Source organism: Oreochromis aureus, linkage group 22 (genome assembly GCF_013358895.1).
Source record: "Oreochromis aureus strain Israel breed Guangdong linkage group 22, ZZ_aureus, whole genome shotgun sequence".
NCBI classification, from domain to species: Eukaryota; Metazoa; Chordata; class Actinopteri; order Cichliformes; family Cichlidae; genus Oreochromis; species Oreochromis aureus.
Genome location: NC_052962.1, coordinates 28,610,931 through 28,636,433, shown reverse-complemented (window position 1 = coordinate 28,636,433; position 25,503 = coordinate 28,610,931). Strand labels below are relative to the sequence as shown.

Below are 25,503 nucleotides of genomic sequence, written 5' to 3'. Positions count from 1 at the left end.
ACACGATCTACATTCGTGTGAAAAAGAGCAAAGCTGGACAATGTCTGTACCTGATTTTCCTGGGTTTATGTGTAAAAATGGGTTAATTCTCTTATTTTTTTTAACTCCAAGCCATAAAACCCTGGTGCGGTATTGATGTCACGCCATCAGGCAGGTGGGCAGCGTAGACAACCAAGTTTGTTAATGCGATAACTTGAGTACAAGGCAGTGTAGGAGCTTCCAATTGATGCCACAGGAGTGTTTACTAAAAATCCACGACAAGTTTGAATTTCAATTACCTAGATCTCAAGGTCAGAGGTCAAGTTTTCTGAGTAAATGCAATAACTTAAGAAGGAAGTCCCCTAGGATTTTGGTCCCATAGGTGTATCTACTAAAAACCTTGTATGAGCTTGAATCCCTTTAACTTTGACCTCAACCTCAGAGGTCAGAGTTCAAGTTACCTGAACAACTTGATGTAGGATTTTGAGGCTGAGTGTTGGTAGCACTACAGATCATTTACTTTAAATCACTTGGTTTTATCTTGGCATATCTGTACATGAGGATATTTACATTTGAAAAATTCTGGTGACAGTTTTTTCTCCCATCCTGGCAGCAGTACCCTGTTAGATTCCTAAAAATCATCCTGTTACTGTGCCTGCAGCCACTGTTCAATGAAGACCTGGGGGAATCTTTCACCATCCTCCACAGCGTCTCACACGTCCAGGCTGGCGTTCACAGCATGGAGGTTCTGCTGCTCCGTGTCCAGAAAGACCCGGAGGAAACCAAAGGAAGTGGATACTCAGTGTCTCTCGAGTGGATCACAGTCGCCAACACTGCAGGACAAGGTGGGTGGTGCGATGATTGACTGAATGAGATAATCGAGCATGAAGTAAGATAAAACCAGTGTGTCATGAATGATTAGTATATCAGTTTCAAGCCTGTGATTTAATTTTAATTTCCTTTCCTCCTTTTTTTCTGTTAACAGTGTTTCAGTAGAAAACTGAAACCCTTGTTAATTAAACCGTAATAGCGTATTAGTCATGTTCTTCCTTTAATGGACTTTAAATATTATGTCCCAGATGAGATTAGTGCACTCTGAAGCAAACATTGGCAAGAAAGATTTTCATTAAAGTCCTCGGTGCTTGCCGAAAAAGAAAACCACCGTGACTAATGAGTCAAATATTGTGTAGAAAAAAACAACAGCCTTTCGAGAGTCCCTTCTTCATTTTGTTGGATTTAAAGATGCATCCCTTTGATATTTGCTTAATATTTTACTGCTTATTTAGTATCTCACTGTTTGACTAAACCTTAATTTTGCTAATGCTAATCAAGGCTATCTGGTCTGGGCTAGGAACATGGCCAAATGGGGACTTGGAGTGGCACCAGCCCCTCAAACATATGACTGGTGGCCCACAAAATAATAACACCAATCCAAAGGGGAAGTCTAAAAATCAGTTTCTGGGAAAAAGCACAGGAAAAAGCCACCTTTTGTGAAGTGTCACTTTTCATGTAATAAAACAGCCATTCCCAAAGTCAAGAGTGTTGCTGTCCACTTAAAACCAGAAAATAAGTAATATCACAAACTAACCACCTCCTATTACCACTTTTTAATACATTTTTTGATACATAAATACATTTATATAAATATATAACTTTACATACTTGTGTGTAGTTCCAGGGTGAATTTCTTTTGTTACTGCAGTCTACTTGCAGTACCCTCACGGCCCACCAGGTGGCCACGGCCCACACTTTGGGAATCACTGTAACATGTATAAGGGCACAAAGCACGGCACAAAATCATGTCATGAAAATCATGCCCTGGTTTTTCTGAGCCAAACTTTTAACGCTGTCTTTATGATTTATATATAAGAGATTATAAAATTGTTTATTGATACCTCATTTTTGATGTTTTAGCATTTCCCCGCTCATCTTAAACTAATTTTAGGCTAAAATATAATAGCGCTAAATACATAGTTAACAAAAAAATTGCTTATTTTTAGAAATATAAAAGATTAATGAATTAAAACCAACAGGTAAAACTGCTAAAACCTTCTCACTATGACAGTTACATACTTTATTAACATATATATGTGCATGTATTAATAAAAATGCCACCAAATGTAAATACTAAAATATAAAAGTGAGTATATGTTTTTCATTTAGTAGTTATTCATGATTTCTTCACTGAGAGATAATCTGTGCTGCTCACATTCACAAACCCAAGCCTGGAAGCTGCCCAGTAGAATCACTGGAGCAGTAGAAAGGTCTTACTGAAGGGCAGCGTGGCGGATGATGTTAATGTAGAATAGCCAGGAGCTGCTTTTTCCACTTTCCACACAGATTTCTTTTTCCTGTTGGCTTAGCAAATGGACTGCCTTCTTGTTACAAGGTCTCCTTTTTATATTCTGCAGATAAACAGCTGCAGGTTCCAGCTTTTTGAATCTGAAGCTCAGTTGTCCATGAAAGAGAGATTTCAATTTAGTCATTCAAACTGGTAATTTTGAGATGATATAGAATAAACGCTACATTTGAAATGAACTTTTAACTTAAAAAATACAAGTATAAACTTACAGACTGATCATAAAGCTTACACTTAAAAGTTTCAACACATCCTTCTATCCTTGCACCAAGATGCAGTTACTGAGTAAATGGAAAAAAACTGAGAAAAGCAGAGAAATGTGCATTATCCTTAAGATGACATCATTATCCATTAAAACAAACCAACAATAGGGAAAGGAACCATGATACAGTTGCTTTGCTTGACTATCAGGTTGCAGGCACATTCTCTATCTTTTGAAAATCTAATAACTTGCACAAAATACCTACAGAAGTAAACAATCCCCTCTAATATAAGTGGTTTGAGCACGCTCTGTAAGGACTGCTGGGAGTTCTGTACATGCAGTGCTTCTTGACATGAGATGTTTTTCTACTCCTCCTGGTCTCCGTCTGAGTTTAGAAAAGATTACTTTACACAGGGGTCACTGTGTCCTTTGATTTCCACACGCAGGTCAGGAGAAAAAGTATGAGGTGAAGAAGAGGAGGGTCCTCAGGGGGAAGTCGGTGCCTCACTATGCAGCGTTGGAGCCCAAAGGGAAGGGACTGATGCTGGCATCAGAGAAGCCATTCGTTTTTACACATGTGGACGGCCGACCTGTGGAACAGCCCGAGCCAGAGCCCATGGAGGTGGAGAAGACAGGTGGGTAAAAGGTGGCGCTGGGAAGTCTGCCAGCGAGCAGCTTGAGTAATATTACGCAGCGCCTGCTGTTATACCATTAAATGCACAAGTAGCAGCCTTTGTTTCAGGCTCTAAAGGTGCTTATTTAAAATCAAGTAAAATAGCTTTGAGTGTCATTTCAACAATATCATAGCAATAATCATCTTAGTTGCAAGTATGCGTACACACAAGGAATTAGGCCCCTTTTTTCTCCTTTTGTTTTTAATGTACTTAACACAAGAGACAACAGACAGTAGGGTAATAACAACATGTTTAGTATATTTATATGTGCAATGGTGCAGAATGGTGCAAAGATGTTGGAATACATTATGGAATAAATAAGGGATGGATACCACATATACAGCATATACATGGGAACTTCACAGTTGTACAGGTATGCACAACAAAGACTATATACAGCAGCTTTAGTTCAGCAGCAGGTATAGGGGATGTTTTAGTAAAGGCAAAGTATGAGTGATATAAGTGTTCATCAGAGTGACGGCCTGTGGAAAGAAGCGGTACAGAGATCTTCTTGTTTTGGTGCACAGTGCTCTGTAGTGCCTACCAGAGGGAAAGAGCTGGAACAGGTTGTGTCTGGGGTGTGATGGGTCTATAGTGATGTTGTCTGTCTGTTTCTTGATTCTGAATCAAGAAACAGTTCGACTGATTCTTGAGTTTGTACTCTTGAATCGAGGTATACTATATAGGTAACATACAGATAATACAGTACTTCTTGAAATTAAAGAATATTCCTCCGGGACCACACGGTGCGATATATAAGGCTACACAGAACATTAAAAATACCAATATATAATTAAAATATATTACAGAGTACAAATACTTAGTGAAGTCTATGTGTGTGTGTGTGTGTGTGTGTGTGTGTGCAGTTTTGTTGCCAGTCCATTTCCTGAGTATTGAGCTGTCTGATGACTTGAGGGAACAAACCGTTACACAGTCTGGCAGTGAGGGCCTGAATATTTTGGTACCTCCACACATAGCAGGAGGGTAAAAGTTTATGTGAGGGGTACGTGGGGTCATCCACAATGCTGGTGGGTTTTTCGAATGCAGTTTGTGTGAAAAATAAACGTGTGTGATGAAGGGAAGAGAGCCTCAGATGATCTTCTCAGCTGTTCTCGCTGTGCACTGCAGGGTGCTTTGAGATCTGTTACTGTGCAGTTTCCATACTAGTGATGCAGCTGCTCAGGAACCTCTCGACAGGCCTGGGGGCGTAGGAGACGGACTTTGCTCAGCCTTTGCAGGAGAGTCGCTCTTGGTCCTTCTTGGCTATTAAGCTGGTGTTTTTGACGGGTGAACACTGAGGAATTTCATGGTCTTTACAATATTTTCGGCAGAGAGTGGATACCCCTGATCTTCTAAAGTCAACAATCATCTCTTCTGTTTTGTCCAGCAGTCCGTTCGCTGTCGTACCTCGTCTCTGAACACTGATTCGTCATTATTGCTGATCAGACTCACCACGGCCTGAGAGTTGATCAGAATGGACTTACATTTGCAGCCAGCTTAATTGGCCATTCAAAGAACTGAAATTCAATACTGCAGTATTTTGCTCCTAACTGCAGTATTGGCTTCATTTTGTATTCACCTTTTTAATTCCTCAGAGGTTTCTGCTTTAGACTGCATTGTGTATCTAATAAAGCTAAGTGCAATGCTCCTTTTTAGTTTTTTAGTGTTTGCATTTGAGGTGTCAGAATAAGAAAAATACAAACTTTATCTCATGAAGTTAACTTTCCAAAATAAATCCTAATTAATAAAAACAAGTTCTTTTATCCACCTTCTTCAAGGAGTGTTGAGATGCAAGAAACCCAAATCAGCAGTAATAGTACATACCTGTGTGGAGCTGTTGTGTATACGGTGCTTTAGAAGTGCACGTAACTTTAACTCTTGGCAAGGAACAGAAGTCCTGTTTCAGGTTTTTTTTCGGTCCTTACCACAGTGCTGCCGCTCGTTTCTGACCCTGGTGATCTCTGTCAACAGAATTTGTGCAGAGTGCAGACCTAATATAGGAAAAGTCACGTTGTCCTTATCAGAACATTTGACTCGGTGCTGCTCAGGCTTGAGACTGTGAGAAAACACTAAAAAATGATTTGACACGGCTTGTCATTTATCCTATTTATAGTGATGTATTTTTATTATGATTATATTTTGTCTCAAAAGTTCTGTCTGAAACCTGACCTGAAAGTCAAGCTGTCTGCGAATCTGTTAAAACGGTGACAGAAAGTGAAATAAAAGATCCGAGTGGCATTCCCGCCTCCCTCCATGAGACGTGCGACTGCCACCACTCCCACCTTTTCCCACCTTTTCTGTAATTGGACAGTTTCTGGTTAAGATTCATTACGCGTTTGCTTTTGCTTGTCACGTCGACTTCTTTCGCTCATTACCTTTCAGAGCTGCTGGTTGAATGCGCAAACCGACTCGTTCACTTGTCGCCATAGAAACGTCTGAGCGGGCAGCAGAATATTCCCAATCAGACTGAGGTCTCTGTCAGGTCAGGTGATCTGTGTCTGTGTACACAGATGTGTTTCCAGGCCATTTATTCCTGTTGCACAGGACCTGTGAGACGCCTTCAGCATATTCTCTCAGTCTCGCTGACGAGCTTTGACTAAAATGTTCAGTTAATTCAGCAGCGAGAGTGATTTTTTTTTTTCTTTTTTTTGGACGACTTGCTGTAGCCCTGCAGCATACTAGTCATGAATACTTTTATTAGATAGTTAAGTGATGGAATGACTTAATTAATAATGCCGAAAATAAACCCTGTCTGCACACTGCTCCACAGTTACAGACTCTGTAACTCTGACTCAGGAGCTGCATGTTCTCACATTTTAGACAGTGGAAAAAAAGTTGTTTGGTATACAGGATCCACTCACTTTTAAATTATTATAAAAATTACCTGTTAGTTATTTTGAATTGATTAAAGGGGCAGTACAGCATTTTATTTTTAATCCTGGTTACTAAAGTGACATTGGAAGCTTTACCATCAGTGCTGGTCTGAGTCTTTGTGCTGCAACATTTTCACAGTAGGGTCAGAATTTAGTGTAAAAAACACAAAAGCATGGATCTATTTTGACTCATTGTCACCAGATCTCAATCGAGTACAAGCACCTTTGAGATGTGATAGAACATGAGGATCACATCATGGATTTGCAGCCAGATCTGAAGCAACTTTGTGATGCTATCATGTCAGTGTGGCCTTGTTGAATCTTTGCCTTCACAAATTAAAAGAGTTCAGAAGGGAAAACAGGGTCCAACACAAGGTGTACCTAATAAAGTGTCCTTGACTGTGGAATTTCTGCATTTTGCATAACGTGGCTTAAATTCAATCATCACTAAAATATTTTCTTTTTCTATATTTCATGTGAGGGAGCCAATTAAGACAAGGCGAGTGGTCAAAGGTGTCATATTGATATTTAAAGTGTTTTGATTGATTCTCGACATCGGCTCAGGAACATGCTGCTCTCTGCCTTTCAGCGAAGGCATTAATTAAACAAGTAAAGATGAAAAGGCAGTGAAATGTTCTTTTAATGTTATTAGAAAAGCTTGAATTGGCCATGAAACGTAGGAACATTTCCTGTATTGGTTTGAAAGCCCTCTATCATTTGCTGGAATGTCGTGGAAAACTCGGGCTGTTTTCAAGAAGAACCGTAGGCATCGTAAACGTGTCTGTGTCCTTAGAAAGACAGAGGACAACGGTCCTACAGGTGAGAAATGGGGAGAGAGACAAAGACACGTTCAAGGAGAGCAGTGAGATTATTGAATATGTAACGTCTGATGTCACACAGGCTGATATGGAGGTGAGCCTGGACTTTATGATGATGGATAAGGTCAGGCCAACATTTGATCTCTTCAATATGACATCATACAGAGCCAAGAATAGAGAAAACTTTAAAACTAAGTATTTAGTGGGTTTGAAGTCAGAGCGTTTGGTTCACAGGGATTATTTGTACACATTATTTGTAAATTTGTCCATCTTTAGTATGAGAATCCATCATATATAGACAGAAAATAAGGAAACTCATAAAAATCCACTTTACAGCAAAAAAACTTTGAACTAAACATTCATATCCATCTGGGCCCTTTTCTTGTTTTTAAACTCAGTTATACTCACAACCTCTAAACAAGCAGACAAACAGCTACCGTCTACTTCAAAAGATATATTAAAAAAACCCACAACATGACCCAGAGAGGGCAAAGTGCATGTTGATGGTGCCGAAGCAGAGTAATGGCAGCTTTTCAGGCAATCCTTTTATCAGCACTCTTACTTTCTCCTTTCGAAGAAAAGGTAATGGATTAGATGTCAAGAGAGGAGACATGTTCAAAGAGGCTTGTAAGTGACGAGAGAGGGAGCAGAAAAGATAGAAGTGACTTGGTGCTGTGTTAAGGAGACGAGATGTGGATATAGAAAAAGTGTATAGATGACAGAGAATATGTCCAAACAAGTGGGTGGAAACTTAACGATTATTCCGATACAAGGACACCAGAAACCTGGAGTTCAGTCATTTATAGTGATGCATAGGCGCACAAAACTGGATTATTTTAAACTTCAGCTGAGTCAGTTCCAATACAGATAAACAAAAAAGATCAACACTGAGCAAAGAAGATTCGGAAAATGAAATGGAAGATTTGGCAGCTCTCTTCCTGCCTCATTAGTTTCTTTGTTGATGCAGTTGACAACAAAAGGTGATAATGAACACCTCTTAGTTTCTCACATCTACGCCAAATATGGAGCAGGTCTGTTGGTTTGATGCTGCATAGTTGGAACAATTTAATTGCTCAGGCTTTGGCAATAATCAGCGTGTGTTGTTTATGATGGTTGTTATGGATGAGAAGGTTGGTACAGAGATGTTTGCGCATCAATTACATGATTTCGCTCATGCTAATCTTGCTTTTCTGTTTTATTTAAACATGTTTTATTGTTATTTGGTTGTTCTAAGAGTTGCTTACAGCAAAGAATATTTTAATTTAATTGTTATGATAATAAAACACTTCTACCTCATGTTTTGGAAACTGCAGCTTGAGAAAAATCATGCGGTTCTAATCGTAATTAAATTAAGGACAAAGTGGGGTTAAAGGGAATAGTCGAAAACCTCACTCTCACCTTCAAGATCTTCTTCCAGTGCACCTCTGGACTTTTAGATCGCTGCCTGGAAGTCTTGTTCTGTCCCTTTTACATTTATGCCTCTGTGATGCAGACTGGATCTCCTTCAGCTTGTCAAACTGATGATTCTTTAACTTGATTATCAGTTTTGGAAATTAGGTAAAATGTCATGGAGGCAAATTTGTTGATATTTTGTGGATCTGATTGAACTCCACAAGGCATTATAGACAGCTCTGCATTGGCAGTGTCATTGTGGGGGATAGATTCACAGTGTGCATCACTGTAAATGACTCACATAACCCTGGACTTAGTTCTCAACTTCGGGCGTGGAAGCTTAAAACACAGGCTTCAAATGAAAACTTCTGGTCGTGGGTGTGTACCCAACCCTCATTGTTAGAGACGGTCCCCCACTTAAAATTGTGCTAATTTTGAAGCAAAAGCAAATTTTTATCTTCTGTGCAAGTTTATAAAAGTCCAAAGTTTGAACAGGTGTTAAAGCACCAAGACAAAATTAAATACAAACACTATACAGGCAAAAGTGTGAGGCTTCAAATTCTTTATTGTTAACAGTACTGGGGAAAAAATAACAGTATGACATCGTTAAAACTAACTCTCCGAAGCATTTGTTTGTGGCAGCTAGATGTCAGGTGCCTCCAATGTTTACTGGAAAGGAAAGATAAAAAAATGATGTTCTGCTTCATATATTTTCATTCATTCGTTCGTACTTTAATCTTTACTTTTGTGTAAATATCGGATCATTTCAATTTTTTCCAGTCAGTCAAACAGATTAATCACATGGTTGAATGAAGCCAGTAATGAATGAAACTCCAACAATTCATTTGAAACGTGACGAGAGACACAAAGTACACTATGCTTGTTTGTAAACTCAATTCAGAATTATTAAGAGTGTTGTATGTTTTTCATAGTGAAGTCTTTAATATTAAACGTAACTTGCAAGTGTAGCTGCAAATTTAGTGGATTAAAAACTGCATTATTTCTCACCAACATCAAGTGGAGATATAATACATGCAGGAAAGAAAGATAAAATAATAAAATAAAATAATTTGGTTGAAAACAAAAAGATCTGCATGAAATGATGAGCGAGAGAGAAGAGCACAGATAGAGAGGACTGTTAGCGATTCAGAAGGGCAGAGGATGAGTAAGGAGGAAGTGAGAGCACCTGTGAAGAGGATGAAGAGGGAAAAGGTGATTGGTGCTGATGAGGTAGGGAGATGTCTAATTGAGAGAGCAGAGGACCTTTTAACCAGATTGTTTTAACACAATCTCGTAGAGTGAGTGAGAGGATTCATTGGAAATGGAGAAGGAGTGAACTGGCGCTGATTTTCCAAGAACAAGGCATGAAAAAGGTAGCTGTGGTAACTACAGGGGGTTGATACACGTGCATGTTAAATGTAGGCCTGTAGGCCTGGCAGAGAGAATCATTATAATGGAAACGGCCTTCAGTAGCTGACAGGTGCTGATGTTGGACTGTAAACAGTGCAACAACATGTGTCTGTAGCATTCTTGTTTTGCCTTATTTACAAAAAGCCTTATTTACAAAAGTTTTTTTCTATATTCTGTGAGTTTTCTAAGCTGGATTTCTTTAATTAAATAAATTGATTTACAAATTTCAGGTTTTAGCTGTGTTCTGTGTGTGTGTGCAATTAGCAGTACTTTGCTGCTTGACAATTCGAAGTGGTATTATTTCTTACCACTGGTAAAGATGTTCTCTGCATATAAAAGGTATGAAAGTAGCTGGAGGAGAGATCAGAGGGAGACTCTCTACCTTGGAAATAGATGTTTAAGGATAGGAGGTTAACTTTAACCTCAAACTCATTTGTCAAATCAGACACAAAACACACATCAATTTGAAGGAGGCAGGCTTTTGACATGCACTTGACAATATTTAGCATTTTCCCCTCTGATTATTTTTGACCTGCCGAGGCCGCCTGTACTTTCAGAATTCAAACATTTTCCTGAGCACATTGAAAGTATTTTAAGGCATCAAACCTTCTTATATTTCTGAACCAGGACCACTCAGCTGCTCTTAAATGTCCCACCATCCAGGTTCAGTACCAGAGGGCTTTTACTGTTTTAGCTCCTGTGCTCAGTTACTGCCATGCCCATTACTGTCAGGTCAGCTTTGCCTGTACCATATTTTAAAAAGTGTTTTTAAGAACTTGCCTTTATGGACTTATATTTCTTTCCTCGTCTTTTGCAGAGCATGTGGTTTCTGTAAAGACTTTTGAGGTGCTGTTTCAAGAAGTGCTCTAAAAATACCTGTAATAAACAATGATCAGTTTGACAAGAAGCAGTATTTCCTTTAGTTTTCTCACTTTTATTGATATTTTGCCAAACTAATGTGGTAATAGCCACAAAATTAAATTGGATTTGGGTAATTTCTTAGTTTTCTCAGTAAGTGAAATGAGTTGGACTGCCTGAGTGATCAGGTTGCTGTACTTTGCTGCTTTTTAAATACCTGGCAGCTGCATTACAGAAAAGTGGAAACCTTTCACCTGAGGTAACAGACAAAACAGGATAAAAGCTGTAGCCTGAAAGAAAATATTGCGTAAATCTCCTGTTGGATCAGCAACAGATGAAAAGGACTCAAAGGGACTTTATTTTAGAAATATTTATCAGTGAACAACCTCTGTCTAAGTCTTGAAAACGCCATTCAAGCACAAGGCTGCAAACAGATTTATGATGGGATTGTTTGTGCCATTTATGATTATGTTCTTGGAAGCCAAAGTCATTTTATCAAGCATCTGTGGACTTTTAGAGGAGAATCTAAAGAACAACATGATGCCTGCTGTTCACCTATTCTCCAACAAGGCTTTTAACAAACATTGCCTCTTTATGACTTATGCTTTATTCAGAGTACATCTGTTCTGAGCATTACTGGTGATGCTGGTTACGCTCCCCGTGACGACTCATGTTATGTTTCATTATAGCATACCACACAGCACAGGCGTCGTCATAGCTGAAGGAAAAATACAAAGATTTAATGTGTGCTGAGTCAGAGGCAGCAGAAAGTTGGCTTGTGGGGAATGGTGAGAACAGGCTGGAGCGGAAACGTGGTCGTCATGTTTGTGAAAAAAGCCTTCAAAGAAAGCAGTTCGGTGCCTCAGCTTCCTCATATTACCATAACGTACATTACACTCTAATTATAATTGACTCCTTTTACTTGTTACTGTATGCGTAAATACTCTAATTGAAATTGAAAAATAAATCTGGATCTGTATCAAAATACGCTATTAGTGCTAATGGATAATCATTTGATTTATGTGGCAAGCTCTTTCATTGGAGTAAGAGCAGCGCTTCATTAATAAAAGCTTGTATTAGCATAGCAATACTGAGGCATTAAAGAAATCATGAGTCAGCATCTGGCTTGAATCCATATCAAAACTGCTAGCTTGGCAAGTGACCATTGCACTAAATTTAAGTGAATTACTTTATTGCATTTCATTGTCACTGGAAAATAAATGCATCCAACATAGAAGGAGTAACCCTCGTAGAATCCAGGCTTGAAGAAGTCGATTCTTTTGGTTACAAGCAGGGAGGAACAGACACGGATGTAAAAGTGAGAATGGGCAAACCAAGAGCTGCATTCTTACAGCTGGAGAACATCTGGAACTCAGTAATTCCAATGTGGAATCAGTGTTTCTCTACGGTGCAAAATATTGGAGGGTATGTAAAGATAAGATACCTTTATCAACAACTGCCTAAGGAAAATTTTAACCTCCTAGGACCTGGGTCCACATATGTGGACATCACATTTTGGGTTGTCTAGACCAAAATACTAAATTTTGCTCTACAAGGGCCTGAAATCCACTTGTTCTTATTTTTCTCCGAAAGAAAAAAAATTCACGTAATTCTTTGTTTTTACATTCATCAGGTTCCAATCAGCCCAAATAGCAAAGAGAAATTAAAAATGCATGCCATGAAAGAGTTTGGGTCTTAGGAGGTTAAAGATCTACTGGCATAACAACATCTTCAGTCAAGACTAGGGGGGAAAAGCAAAGCAAGCATCTGTAGAAGAAGAGATAAGAAGATGGTGATGGATAAGAGATACGGTGAGGATACAGATGTGGTTATTTGGAACCTGCAAGGGAGGAGGAGCAAAAGAGGCAGGCCAAAGATTACACGGCAAAGAGATAAATATGAGGCCTATTTTACGGATGACAGTCGCAAGAATGTCGCTATAATTTAGTGCTTCCTCCATCATTCATGATAAATATGGTAAAATTCTTTCCTTCATGTGATCCATTTATGTAAAATCACTCTGAGGCTGTCGAGGGTAGCTGTTCTGTTAAAACACTACACATACAGAGGAAAGAAAACTTATCATAAATACTACGTTTTCTGTGTTGATTCTCCAAAGCCACATACTGGTTTATACTCTTATTTTGTAATTTTAGGGGTAATAGGGCGGACGTTTGGCAAAATTGAACTGTAACACAGGAGTGTGGACTTCTGTGTAACCGATTCTGTCTTGTTAATTATGACTTGTTATTTAAAGAGGCTCCTTTTGATTTTCTGCTAGATCATAATGTTAAAATAATGCCAAAAATGTCTGCTTTTATAACTAAAGAATCTAATAAGGGATGCATACAGTCATGTGAAAAGTCTTAACAGCTCTGTAATAAACTGAGTACACCCCACTATTCTGTAGTTAGTGCTGCTAAAGGGAGTCCTACTAACTTAAAGTAATTGTTCCTGTAAGCTTTGTTGCTGAGGAATTTTGGTCCACTCTTCTTTACAACATTGCTTCAGTTCATTGAGGTTTTCAAACATTCATTTTACACACGGTTCAGCCACAGCAGTCACATGGACGCCAGCCAATTCAGCGGCTTCATTCTTTTGTTTTTTAGCCATCATGGTGTGAATTTGCTGTTGTGCTTGAGCTCATTGTCATGTTGCATGACCCAATTTAGACCAAATGATATCTTTTCTATTTTATTGATCTAAATGATCATAGAATACGTATGTATATCTGTCCATATATACTCTGTCTCATCCTTAACGGGTGGATCAATCTAAACAAAACTTTGAACAACGATGGACAGCAATTATTAAAATGGATATGTTTTTTAAAAAGATTTATTATTTTTAACTATCAATAACCTGCTAATTCATTATAAGAAATGATCGTTCAAAACTTTCTGTTAATCCACCAGTTGATTCATTTACATTATTTTGTTTGTGGACAATATTTTGTGCCAACATAGCAGAACGTAATATGCAAAACAACTTTTTGTTGTAGTATAATTTTGTTTTCCTGTTAATAATGCAAAAGTTGAAGGGTTTTTTGTTGTTGTTGTTGTTGTTGCATAAACCAAACGTTGAAATAATTAGAAAATGATTAGATGCTTGTTTGGTTTACTCATCTCACTTCATATTTGTAGGTTTAAATAATTCAATACATTAAAATTCAGCATGCGAATTGCCTTAATAGCTTCGCTGTGAGCTCATTCGTGGTCATCCCCACTTGCGCTATGATGATCCATTTATTTTAATGGGCTCCTATCTGCAGTTGACTGAATATTCAAAAGTAATTTCCTTCAATGTCTGCACTCTATCAGATCTTTTATGTATGACTCAGAGACAGCTGGCTCAGGACGATCATTAACTTCAGGACCACACATTTCTCTACCCTTTGAATTCAGATCCCATTTACTTTTGGCAGCAGACGACCGAGGACATCACGCTGTGTGTGCGCATGCCCGAGGGTATCACCAAAGAGGGGGTGCAATTCAGGCTGACGGCAGACAACGTGACCATCGGAGTTCAGGGTTTCCCTCCACTGCTGGAAGGCCAGCTGTTTGCATCTGTAGACCCCGAGGCCAGCGCCTGGATCATCAAAGATCACAAAAGGTTTGCAGTCTGAAATGTGGAGTGTTGATGAAGTTGGATTATTATTTGTCTTCATTATGTTTTGGAGTTGAAATCGTAGGAAAAGATTGATTCATTATAGGTTACGATAAAAACTGTACCATAACACAGCAATTTTTCAATACCAGCGTCAATTACAGCGCTATTTCCATCGTTGTTCCTCTGCTCGCCATTTCCCCGCCTCTCTACAACATGTTAGTTAACTTCTGTTCACTTCACCATCATTCAGTTAAAAACTACCACACGACCCATGAAGGTGTCACTTGGCAAGGAAAAAGGTTAGAATACCTACATGCTTTAATAATAATGATAATAAAAAAATATTATTACAATATATAGTGGCATCAATACTTTTCCCACCTCTGCAGTAGATTACAGAAATATCTCACATACTATATATAACCTGCACACAATAAATCTCTGCACAGTCGTCATCTTCATGAATGAAATATTGAATGTGTACAAGATTAATGCACCACTCTGGGGATCTGAGAAGCCTGAAACATGTTATGAGTTTGGATGTTGAGTCAGAAACTCTAATCATCCAGGGATCGGTGAATTAAGAATGAATGGATTAAGCCTGTAAAAATTGATTGATTTAATGTTTTTTGCTTTAGAAAAAAAGCATTAAATTCCTTAAATTGTTCCTGCCACTTATTTAATATTAAATGTGTTAAATGTGTTTAAATCAAATGTGTTTATGTGCCAATACAAACATCAGAGAGAGAGGCAGCAGGTATTTCACTGGTGAGTTTTCGTGTTGTCTTGAGAGTCAATATATTTATAACAGGATTGATTCATTATGGGTTTTTATATTTAGCACTTCAGCACATGTATATGTTTTTAAAGCACACTAACACCACACCATACACTTACCAACTTATTAGGTATACTTGTTCAACTGCTCATTTAATGTAAATGACTAATCAGCCAATAGAATGACAGCACTCATTACATTTAGGCTTGTAGAAATCGTCAAGACAACTTGCTTAAGTTCAAACTGAGCATCAGGGTGAGGAAGAAAGGTGAGTTAAGTGACTCTGAGCAGGGCATGGTGCCAGAGGGGCTTGCCTGCATATTTCAGACACTGCTGAGATTGGATTTTGCTGCACGACCATCTCCAGGGTTTACAGAGAATAAAAAATAGCCAGTGAGCAGCAGTTCACTGGGAGAAAATGCCTTATTTATGCCAGAGGTCAGAGGAAAATGGCCAGACTGCCTCAAGTTGACAGGAAAGCAACAGTAACTCATATAACTGCTCGTTACAACCAAAGTGTGCAGAGAACATGGCTGAACTGACAGCACATTGGGCCTTGAAGCAGATAGGCTACAACAGCAGAAGACCACACCAGGTGCCACAACTGTCCCATAAGAGCAAAAAACTGAGGCTACATTTCACATTGACTCACCAAAATTTGATAGAAGAAGGAAAAACATTGTCTGGGTTTCCATTTTTTAATCCTAGGGTCAGGCCCAGCATGCATATTATATATTTTGATATTAGCTATTAGTGGAGAATATACTTAATCTACTGAGCAGCATGGTGTAGTACAGCGGTCCCCAACCTTTCTTGCGCCACGGACCGGTTTAATGTCAGATAATATTTTCACGGACCGGCCTTTAAGGTGTCGCGGATAAATACAACAAAATAAAATGATACGACCAAGACAAAAACTGTGGTATTTTGTAAATATAATAATAAATGTGAATTCACTGTGTAATTGTAACTTCACTAGCAGCGTCCTCCTGAAATGCGCCAACAACATTGAGCGTAACATCCTCCTCTCTGCCCCTTAATGCTCTCTGGTCGCTATGGTAATGCGTAAATATTTCTTTCAAAATAAGACACACAACTACAACACGGGAAAAGACCCAGGGAAACCGAGTTAACGATAAAAACCTTGAAAACCATAAATTTCACACCCGAGCCTCAACTCTCGTGGCCCGGTACCAAACCCGGTCCGTGGCCCGGGGGTTGGGGACCGGTGGTGTAGTACACAATAAAGAAATTCAGGACTGGAAAAGTTATTTGTCATGATGATGTCTGGAAACATCATATATTTTGGTTATTATGGTTATAAGTCTCAATTCAGTGTATGATGTTTCATTTTTGTGCTTTTTTATATAAATTTTAAAGAAGAGTAGGATGTTATGAAACCAACTGAATCTTTCAGTGTTACATAAGTTCAGTCTGCTTTGAAGGCTACAAGTGAACAGATGAAACTAAAGAGAAACGCTCCCTTTGTCATAAACTGCTCTGCAGTATCATAGTGTGACACCAGCTCAGATGAGTGAAATGTACGGTAATGCAATTTTCTTCTTTCTCACACTTCTGGGGCTGCCATTGGCCCAAAAGCACCACTTTGAGATCCTGGGGTATAAAATATATAACAAATGTAACATAAGCATGATCTAATCCATTTATTGCATAGAAATGACACCCAGTTGCTTTTTGGGCTTTATTTTCAGTTTTCTTTATACAACACTGAATCACATTATGTGGGATTTTTTTTGACAGTGTTTAGCAGACTCACTGAGTGTTGTTGTATCTTCAGTGACCCCGCTAGCTGTGCTTTCAGGGTCAGTAGCTCCTGCTTATGTGTTTCAAGGCAAATTGCTTCTAGGTAACGAGCCTGGCTTTGAGTTATTCAAGAACATTTATTTATTAATAAATCGGCACCGCTGGGAAAGAGGCACCTTGAATTGGACAAACTTCTGCATGCAGACCTGTAAGCAGAGCTTTCACAAAAGTGTTGGATAAAGAAAGCAGGACTAAACTCAGGCTGGAAGTAGAGAAATGCTGACACTCACTTGATGTATTGTTGGTCAGTGAAGACCTGGGGCCAAGCTTTCGCATCTCTCTTGCAGCAAAATATTCTTCCACTCGTGTGTTACTGTTTGATTTATGACTGACAGTAAAAAAACAGAAAAGGGACTCCTATCAGTGCGGGAGTACACGATGTCCACATGTTGTCTTGTTTTCTTTAAACTTTAATTGTCAATTTGTTATTTTGAAGCCGCAAAAGGCTTTACGGAGCTTTTCTCAGAAATCAGACTTCCCATTTAAATTAAACTAATTTAAACTTGACTGAGGGTATTGTAACATCTTCCGTCCATCATTTGACAAACACAAACTTTATCCACTGTGATTCAGTCAGCGCTGAATACTTTTCATATAAATTGGCTCTGCTGATCCAGTACTCAATATGAGTTGAGTCACATCCTCTGGTATAAAACCTTTTATTTTTATTACCATCTTTGCTTCCTGTTCCTTCAATACAAGTCTTCCAGTGCTCCATTCAGTGTGAAACCACGTTACGCAGTCTATTTCCGATAATCCTTGATAACTTTAAAGGCTCTTGTATCTGAGAGGCAGGGAGTATGAATGCATTTGTCTGTCTCTGTCTTTGTTGTGTCCAGAGAAAAAACAAAACAAAATCATGGAGGTGGATGTGAGAAGCTATCATTTTATTTTGTATTCCCTAAGCCTGATTATCTCTCAGAGATACATTTTACCATCAGTGGCCCTTTCTTTTATTCTGTGTGTGCTGTTGGGATGAAGTTCATATCCGTTCTTCTGAGCTCGGAATATCTTACAGAAATCGCACCTCTGTCGGCAGTGCTGACTGTTGTCCGTAACACTTTATGGTAGACAACAAAGTACACAGTTTATCTGTTTCCTGCTTAAAAAAATGTAAAATTGTATTTTTGTTACTTTGCAGACTGGATTGAATTATTGTATTTAATGCAAATACCTGAAACACCCCAATTGTTCTTCCATTGTTTCGATTGAACATTTTCTCAGTACTAGTGTGTCATAGGCTTCATAGACAGACAGCTGAGCACTATTTTTCTTCCATGTGCCCTGAAGTGAATTAAGAAGCTGCCTTTTTTGTCTCTTTTATATCTTCTCATCGTTGCCCAAATATAGACTGGTTTCATAACATTCAGCAATACAATAGAGTAAGAATGAGACCGGAGTCTGAAGGCCAGAGAGAAGCTGCAGTGTGCGCACACAGATGAACGCTGTAGAAAGTTCACTATTTTTATCGGTAAAATCAGAATAGAGGGAGTGATGTCATTCAGAAAACCGAGGCAGATCTCTTCCTGAGGTACATCGTGATATATTACGCTTGGATTCAGTGAGTGAGCAATGATAAAGTGGACCATGGTTAGCAATACCTTACTGAAACCTTGGTCTGTTACATACAGAAAGCATTTAGTTTGCAGGCTTTTCATGTATTGCTGGTAAAAGGCCAATGTTGTTGGCCCATGGTTTTGAGTTATGTGGATGTTCATGGGTTTTCTTGTTTTGATTATCTTTGCATTATAGTTCTGTATTCTGTATTGTTGAGATTCTGGTCTTTTTTTTATCATTATGTTCTGGTTATCTGTGCATTAAGTTAATGGGAGGTTTTTTATACCCTTTTTGCATCCCCATTCTCTTCCCTCTGCGTCCATGTTTTGCCTTCTGTCTGGTTTCTGCCTTGCCTGCCTCACAGCAAAACCTATCAGATTAAAATTAACCTTCACTTGGCTGCGGTGACAGCAGTGGTGACATCAGCTGTGAGCAGATCGTCTTCTTGCTTTTCAACTAAACAGCTTCAAACTTGTCTTTAGAGATCCTTATATCCAAGTGCAGCCCCCTGCTGGCTGTACCCAGGCAGTGCAAGTCTTTGGGTCGTGCATTGGGATAATTTTGTTAACATAAAGTTTCATCTCCAAAAGTTGAATCTATTCATCTGGACGTAGCGTTTTGTGGGAGAAACATTTCGTCACTCATCCAAGTGACTTCTTCAGTCTCAGCTGACTGCAGGTTTCCCCAATCTTATAAACAGTACATTTGCATAATGACTGAAACCAGCCCACTGAAGGAACAATGGGCTGGGAGGTCAGTTCCTTAATCATAATTATGCAAATTCCCATGACCATTGATCAACAATCACTGACCAAAGCCCACTGATCAAAGACCACTGATCAATGGCCATGAGTACCATTCACAGAGAGTTGGGGAATGGCTGCAATCACAGCATTGTAAGATGGCGAAAGATGTACCCTTAGGCCCCCTCCTCAATTCAGAGATGGTCTTTCCCTTTTCACGTAAATGGCCTCCTTGACTCCGCGCTCCAACCAGCGTTCTTCCCTGTCCAGGATGTGTACATCCTCTTCGTTGAAAGAGTGTCCACTGGCCTGTAGGTGTAAATAAACTGCAGAGTCCTGGCCTGATGAGGTAGCTCTTCTGTGTTGTGCCATCTGCTTCGCTAGAGGTTGTTTGGTTTCCCCGATGTATAAATCCTGGCAATCCTCCTGGCACTTAACAGCGTACACTATGTTACTCTGTTTGTGTCGGGGGACCCGATCCTTGGGGTGGACCAGTTTTTAGCACAGCGTGTTTTGGGGTTTAAAAGCCACAGAGACCCCGTGTTTAGAAAAAATGCGTCTCAACTGCTCCGATACTCCTGACACATACGGGATCACTACAGGTTTTCACTTGGGCAGCGGTTGTCCTTCTCTCCTGGATCGGCTGGAGCTTTCTTTAGGTGTGTACACCTAAAGCAACAAAGTTTCATGTTGCCGCTGCCGTCCTTGAGCGTGGGGCCATTTGCCAAAACTAATGTCATGGCTGCTTTGGTGTAGTGTCAGATTGTATGACACCTCCTGACTTTCTATAACGTGGTGCGCACAGCAAGACCAGTGTGGAGGCAGTATGCCAGCAAGTCAGCCTCTCTTTGACATATCGCTCCAGGATCATCCCCAAATGACACAGTGAGATATAACTGCAACAAGAGGAAAACATTTTACTGAAAACCATTAGACTGCAGAAGGAGAATAAATGGTTATAGGCCCAGTCTGGGAAACTGTAATCACAGCTTCCCCACCCGCCACCCCTCTGTACTCAAATGACTGAAAGTTTATTTAGATAAAACTCTTATTTTGTAAACTCTGCTGTCGGTCTGCCTTTTATATTGCCGCTCACAAAGTGGGCTGTAACAACTGACTGTAACAGATTCAATTTAATAGAATCAGTCAGCTAAACGTATGTGAATGTCATGATATCGGATGCTTACAGCCTAATTGCCAGCTTCTGTTACTTCACTGTCTCTGATACATTTAATTAACATTGCGTAATGTTGCTGCTGACTGAAAACTATTTGCTTGACGTGCTCATTGAACTGATGATCATCACTGTGTTTTGACACTGTTAAGCTGCATGTTCTATAAATGTGAAACTTTACAATCACTCTGTGCACCATTCATACCAGTTAACAGTGGTAATTTCATTACAAGGAAACACGATTACACACCAACGTAGTTCATTATGCTGCATTTGCTTAAAAGAAAAAAGGACGTAGTACTTTGCAGTGACTGTGGAGCCTCGGTGCTGTGAAAAAGCATTTGCCCCCTTCATAGTTATTATTATTTTTTCATATTTTTCATACTTTAGAAAAATGTAAATATTAGGCAGAGATAAATGTTAAATGGACTGATTCTTATATAGCACTTTTCTACTCTCCCAGAGTACTCAAAGCGCCCTATACAACATACCACATTCACCCAATCATCGGAGAGCAACTTGGGGTTAGTATCTTGCCCAAGGATACTTAACATGCAGACTGGAGGAGCCAGGGATTGAACCACAAACCTCCAACCAGTAGATGATCTGCTCTGCCTCCTGAGCTACAGTCACCCCAGATAACACAAGTAAATATAAATGCAGTTTTGAAAAGAGCCATCCGTCTATTATCTTCTGCAGGATGCACCCTGGACAGGCTGCCAGTCTATCACAGGGCTAAAAAATAGAGACCGACAACCATTCACGACTATGGGCAATTTAGAATGATCAGTTAACCTAAACTCACTAATTGCATGTCATTGGAATGTGGGAGGAAGCCGGAGTACCCAGAGAGAACCAACGCAAATATGGGGAGAACATGCAAACTCCACACAGAAAGGCTCCGGCCAGGTGGTGAAGTCGAACTCAGGACCTTCTTGCTGTGAGGCAACAGTGCTAATCACCGCTCCACGATGCTGCCCGATTTTTAAATAATGATTTCCTTTATTAAGGACCAAGATCAAGAGGATAATATTGTTTTGTTCTGATTCAGTTGTGATTTACAAAGACTGACCCTTATTTAAGCAAAGACATGTCATATATGATAAAGGTGTTTATTATAGATTTTAAGTGTAGATGGACAAAATTGAAACTGAAATGTTTATTTTATTCTTAGCAATAAATAAGTATGCAGAAACAATTTGTGCTGCATTTGGTTTTAATAGATTAGCAGCTAGAGTTACAAGCTTTCTCTTTGAATTTGATAGTAAACATTTTTTTAAAGCTTTGTCAAACGTATTGGAGAAGTGGCCCAGCTATTATTTATTATTGATGCTGATCTGCCACTCATTTTCTTTTTCTTTATTATCTAGTCTAGTCAAAAGTTTGAAATAAATCTCTAAAATATTAATCTTGAAATCGTGTAAGCAAAGTAGCAAATGAGAGCAGCCTGACAACTCACCCAAAGCTGGAAATTCCCACCACATGAATTAAATTGCATTAATTGAGTTCCTGGATCCAGAAGGTCTGGAGAACACGAAGGTGATGTCTACGATTTTTAAACTTACACTTTGGTATGTATTTGTGAAGAATTGACAGAAAAATTGGCTCCAAAAGTTAATCGCTTCAACATCAACCCAATTTCAAAACAAATCTAATGACAGAGGATTTTGAATAAGATTTTTTTTAACAGACAAAACCTGCTCAACAGAGGTAGTAATAATAATAATAATAGGGGCGATCGTGGCTCAAGAGTTGGGAGTTCGCCTTGTAATCGGAAGGTTGCCGGTTCGAGCCCCGGCTTGGACAGTCTCGGTCGTTGTGTCCTTGGGCAAGACACTTCACCCGTTGCCTACTGGTGGTGGTCAGAGGGCCCGGTGGCGCCAGTGTCCGGCAGCCTCGCCTCTGTCAGTGCGCCCCAGGGTGGCTGTGGCTACAATGTAGCTTGCCATCACCAGTGAGTGAATGTGTGAGTGAATGGGTGAATGACTGGATATGTAAAGCGCTTTGGGGTCCTTAGGGACTATTAAAGCGCTATATAAATACAGGCCATTTACCATTTATCATTTTTAATACTCATGTTTTGGGATTTTTTTTTTTTTAATTAAAAATGAAAAACAGTTTATGAATAATCAAATTAGTTGTGGGCAGATTCTTTACAAACATTTCTATTTACAGCTCAAAACAAATCAAAACAAACTTCACTATAAAAGACAAGATAGAATTAATTATATCACTCTTTTATTAAAACTCAAAATACACCTCAAACTAAGGCTTTATGATATTGCAGTTATTTTGATTTATTGTAAATTTAGTCTTAATTTCAGTCATTCCATTGAGAGGACAGAGACGATCCTTTTACGAGAAGTAATACTGCAGCTTCTTAATGATATTAGGATAGGACTTGGTAACATTCCAGTTTTTCTTCTTGATGTATTCTGCAGCACAGCCTCAGACGCTTCTTGCTTCATAGAAAGACGATTCATGTCAAAACTGTTTCTGCCTGTCTCAATCTTTCCAAGCCTTTCTATGACCTTTGTCATCATCACTGGATCTTAGCCTATTAAGCTGCTACTGATTGGATGTTTACTCATTGATTGCATCATTTTCATCCAAAGTACTATAAATACTCTGCAGGCTCTCAGATAGTTTCTGAAATTGTGGAAGGAGAACTTTTTGCAGCTTAAACCATCTTGTGTAATTTAGAAAATCACTAAGTGAGCTTTCTGAAGCTACCTGTTTGCACATTATGTGCTTAAATGTAATGCTATTTCATCAACAGCCCTTTTGCTAGTGAGTAATACATGTATGATTTGTAATTTTGTAATCTCCGACTCTGTCCCCAGCCTGGAAGTGACACTGCAGAAGCGTGGTGAGGGGCCCATGTGGCCGGAGCTGGTGATGGGTGACAAGAGAGGGGAGTATGTGATGAGTGATGAGCAGGCCGCCCTCATTCATGAAAGACTGACTCACCTTACCTCTGAAGACTTGGTGAGGCTCACTCTTCACATTACACTGATTAAATCCAGTGCTAAATATAATGAGAAACATCTTTTATCTGTACAACCAATATTCTAAATGACTAGCCCCATCCTGTCCAGTTTCTGTAGTTTTATTCTGTGTATTTTAATAACAGCACATTTAAATTAAAGACTGGAGTGGTGGTATGAAACACATACGTATGAAAATGGAATAATGAACTGAAGAAGCTTCTCCAAAGAGAGGTGAAACATCCTCAAAAAAATTAAAGAAGTCCAGTCATTTTTCTTTCCAAGCTCCTTAGAATATATATGTATAAAAGAAACTTTGTATTTTTATATACTTTAATTCAAAGTTGACATTGCAGGATTGCATTGAAGTAAAACAAAATCTCTCCATCCCACGAGCAGGAAGAATTAGACTTAAAATATCTGTGACATAGAGCTTATTGGATATGATATTATTAAAGAGCCATAGATTTATTAAGCTGCTGGAAATATTCTTTAGAGATTTTGGTTCATGTTGACATTGATAGCATCACACAGTTGTTTTATTCTCTATTGGATTGGGATCTGGTTACTGTGGAGGTCAGTTGAGTACAGTGAACTCATTGTCAAGAGAAAATGTTAAGATGATTTAAGCTTTTTCACATGACACGTTATTCTGGTGGAAGCAGCCATCAGTTAATAAACACAGTTAAATACGATAACTAACTATACATGGTTTCTGTTTCTCCTGATAGTTGAAGTAGTTCCTTTGGGATGTGTTAGAAGGATAAATGATTGTATTCATGAGCTTACAAGACACCAGTAACAAAAATCCAGAGGCCAGAGAGGCACCATCTCTTACTAAACAGATAATCCAACCTTACGTGTTTTGACAAGTTTTCATTTTGTCAGCACTACTCAAAAACTTTTTAATATCTCATCAATTCCATTTATCAGTGTACTGTCTGAACTGCTTACCCAGCTCAGGGTCTGAAGCCTCTCCTTGATTTCACGAGATGGGAAATGGATCATTTATTATAGTTATAATGAATAATTACTTGTGGTGGCTAAAGAAGCTAACAACACTCCGTGAACACCTGGCAACACAAATAAATGGGCTGCTAACAGCAGGCATTCATCTGGACTGTCACACAGGGCATCTCACACAATCCTGATCATGAGGGATTCCCACAAGGGTACAGCACCACTGAACTACCAGCCAATTACCTGCCTCTCCATGTGTAAGCTCCCCTCAGGCGCTACAGCAACCAAGCTGAGTAGACACATGAGTCAGTAGATGAGCACAGCTCAGAAAGGCATTGGAAATAATACCACAGGGTCAAAGCACTAGCTCCTGGTTGATAGAGAACTACACCAGAATGCCTGGATTGTCTACAAGAAAGTCTATGCCTAATTGCCCCACACATGGATACTGGTGTGCTTGGCACTATACAACACTAATAGATTGGTAATAATGTTCATCAGGAGCTCAGTAAGACTGGAAGACAGCACTAGAGGCTGATTCCAAGACAGTTGAACAAGTCCCCATCAAGTGCAGAATAAACCGAGGTGTTGCACTGTTCTCATTGCTGTTCAACTCCTAAGAGTGAGTGAGACCTCAACTCACTGAACCACCTCACCAAGATCTACAGGTTAAGGACATCAGAATGACATTCAGACCAGATAGGTGCGTCCGAATGGCTGCAAAGAGAGTGAAGGTGATCAGGATCGAAGGGGTAGAGTTGCCAGAAGGCAAAATACCAGAGTACAAGGACTGCTACAAGTCCCTGGGTATTCCACAGACCAACAGGCACCATGATGAAGATACAGCCAAATACATTTCAGAAGTTAAAACAGGCGCTGAAAAGCCAGTTGGCAGGAATAAGATCCAAACTGTCAGTGCATGCACACTATTGGTCATCAGAAACCCAGCTGGAGTAATACTGATATTAAGACAGGAAAACTCCTCACAATGCCTGGATGACTCCATCCTAAGTCCAGTACCCCGAGGTTCTATGGCAACGGAAAGAGGGATGGCGAGGGTTAGTGAGTGTTGGAGCCACAATTCACGATGATTTACCATCCACAGGTGGAGGAGGTGGCTGACATGAAGAAATTCTTCCAGTGGCTAGAAAAGGCCGGGTTAAAAGACAGCAAAGAGGCTCTAATCATGGCAGCACATTTACCAGATCCATAGAGGCAGAAGTTCACCACAGCTGGCATGATCCAAGATGGAGGCTGTGCAAAATTTAATTATTAATTACATTATTATATTTTAGGCATTAAAAAT

At 39.4% G+C, this 25,503-nt stretch overlaps 1 protein-coding gene across 1 annotated transcript in view; it reads left to right on the top strand.

The window, feature by feature from the left end:
• nudcd1 (NudC domain containing 1) overlaps positions 1-25,503 on the top strand; it is a 54,551-nt gene that overhangs the window by 9,142 nt on the left and 19,906 nt on the right. The window contains exons 4-7 of the mRNA XM_031733526.2: positions 641-824; positions 2,987-3,175; positions 13,970-14,177; positions 23,094-23,238. Of these exons, the coding sequence (XP_031589386.1) occupies positions 641-824; positions 2,987-3,175; positions 13,970-14,177; positions 23,094-23,238 (726 nt within the window). The remainder of the gene's footprint in view (positions 1-640; positions 825-2,986; positions 3,176-13,969; positions 14,178-23,093; positions 23,239-25,503) is intronic.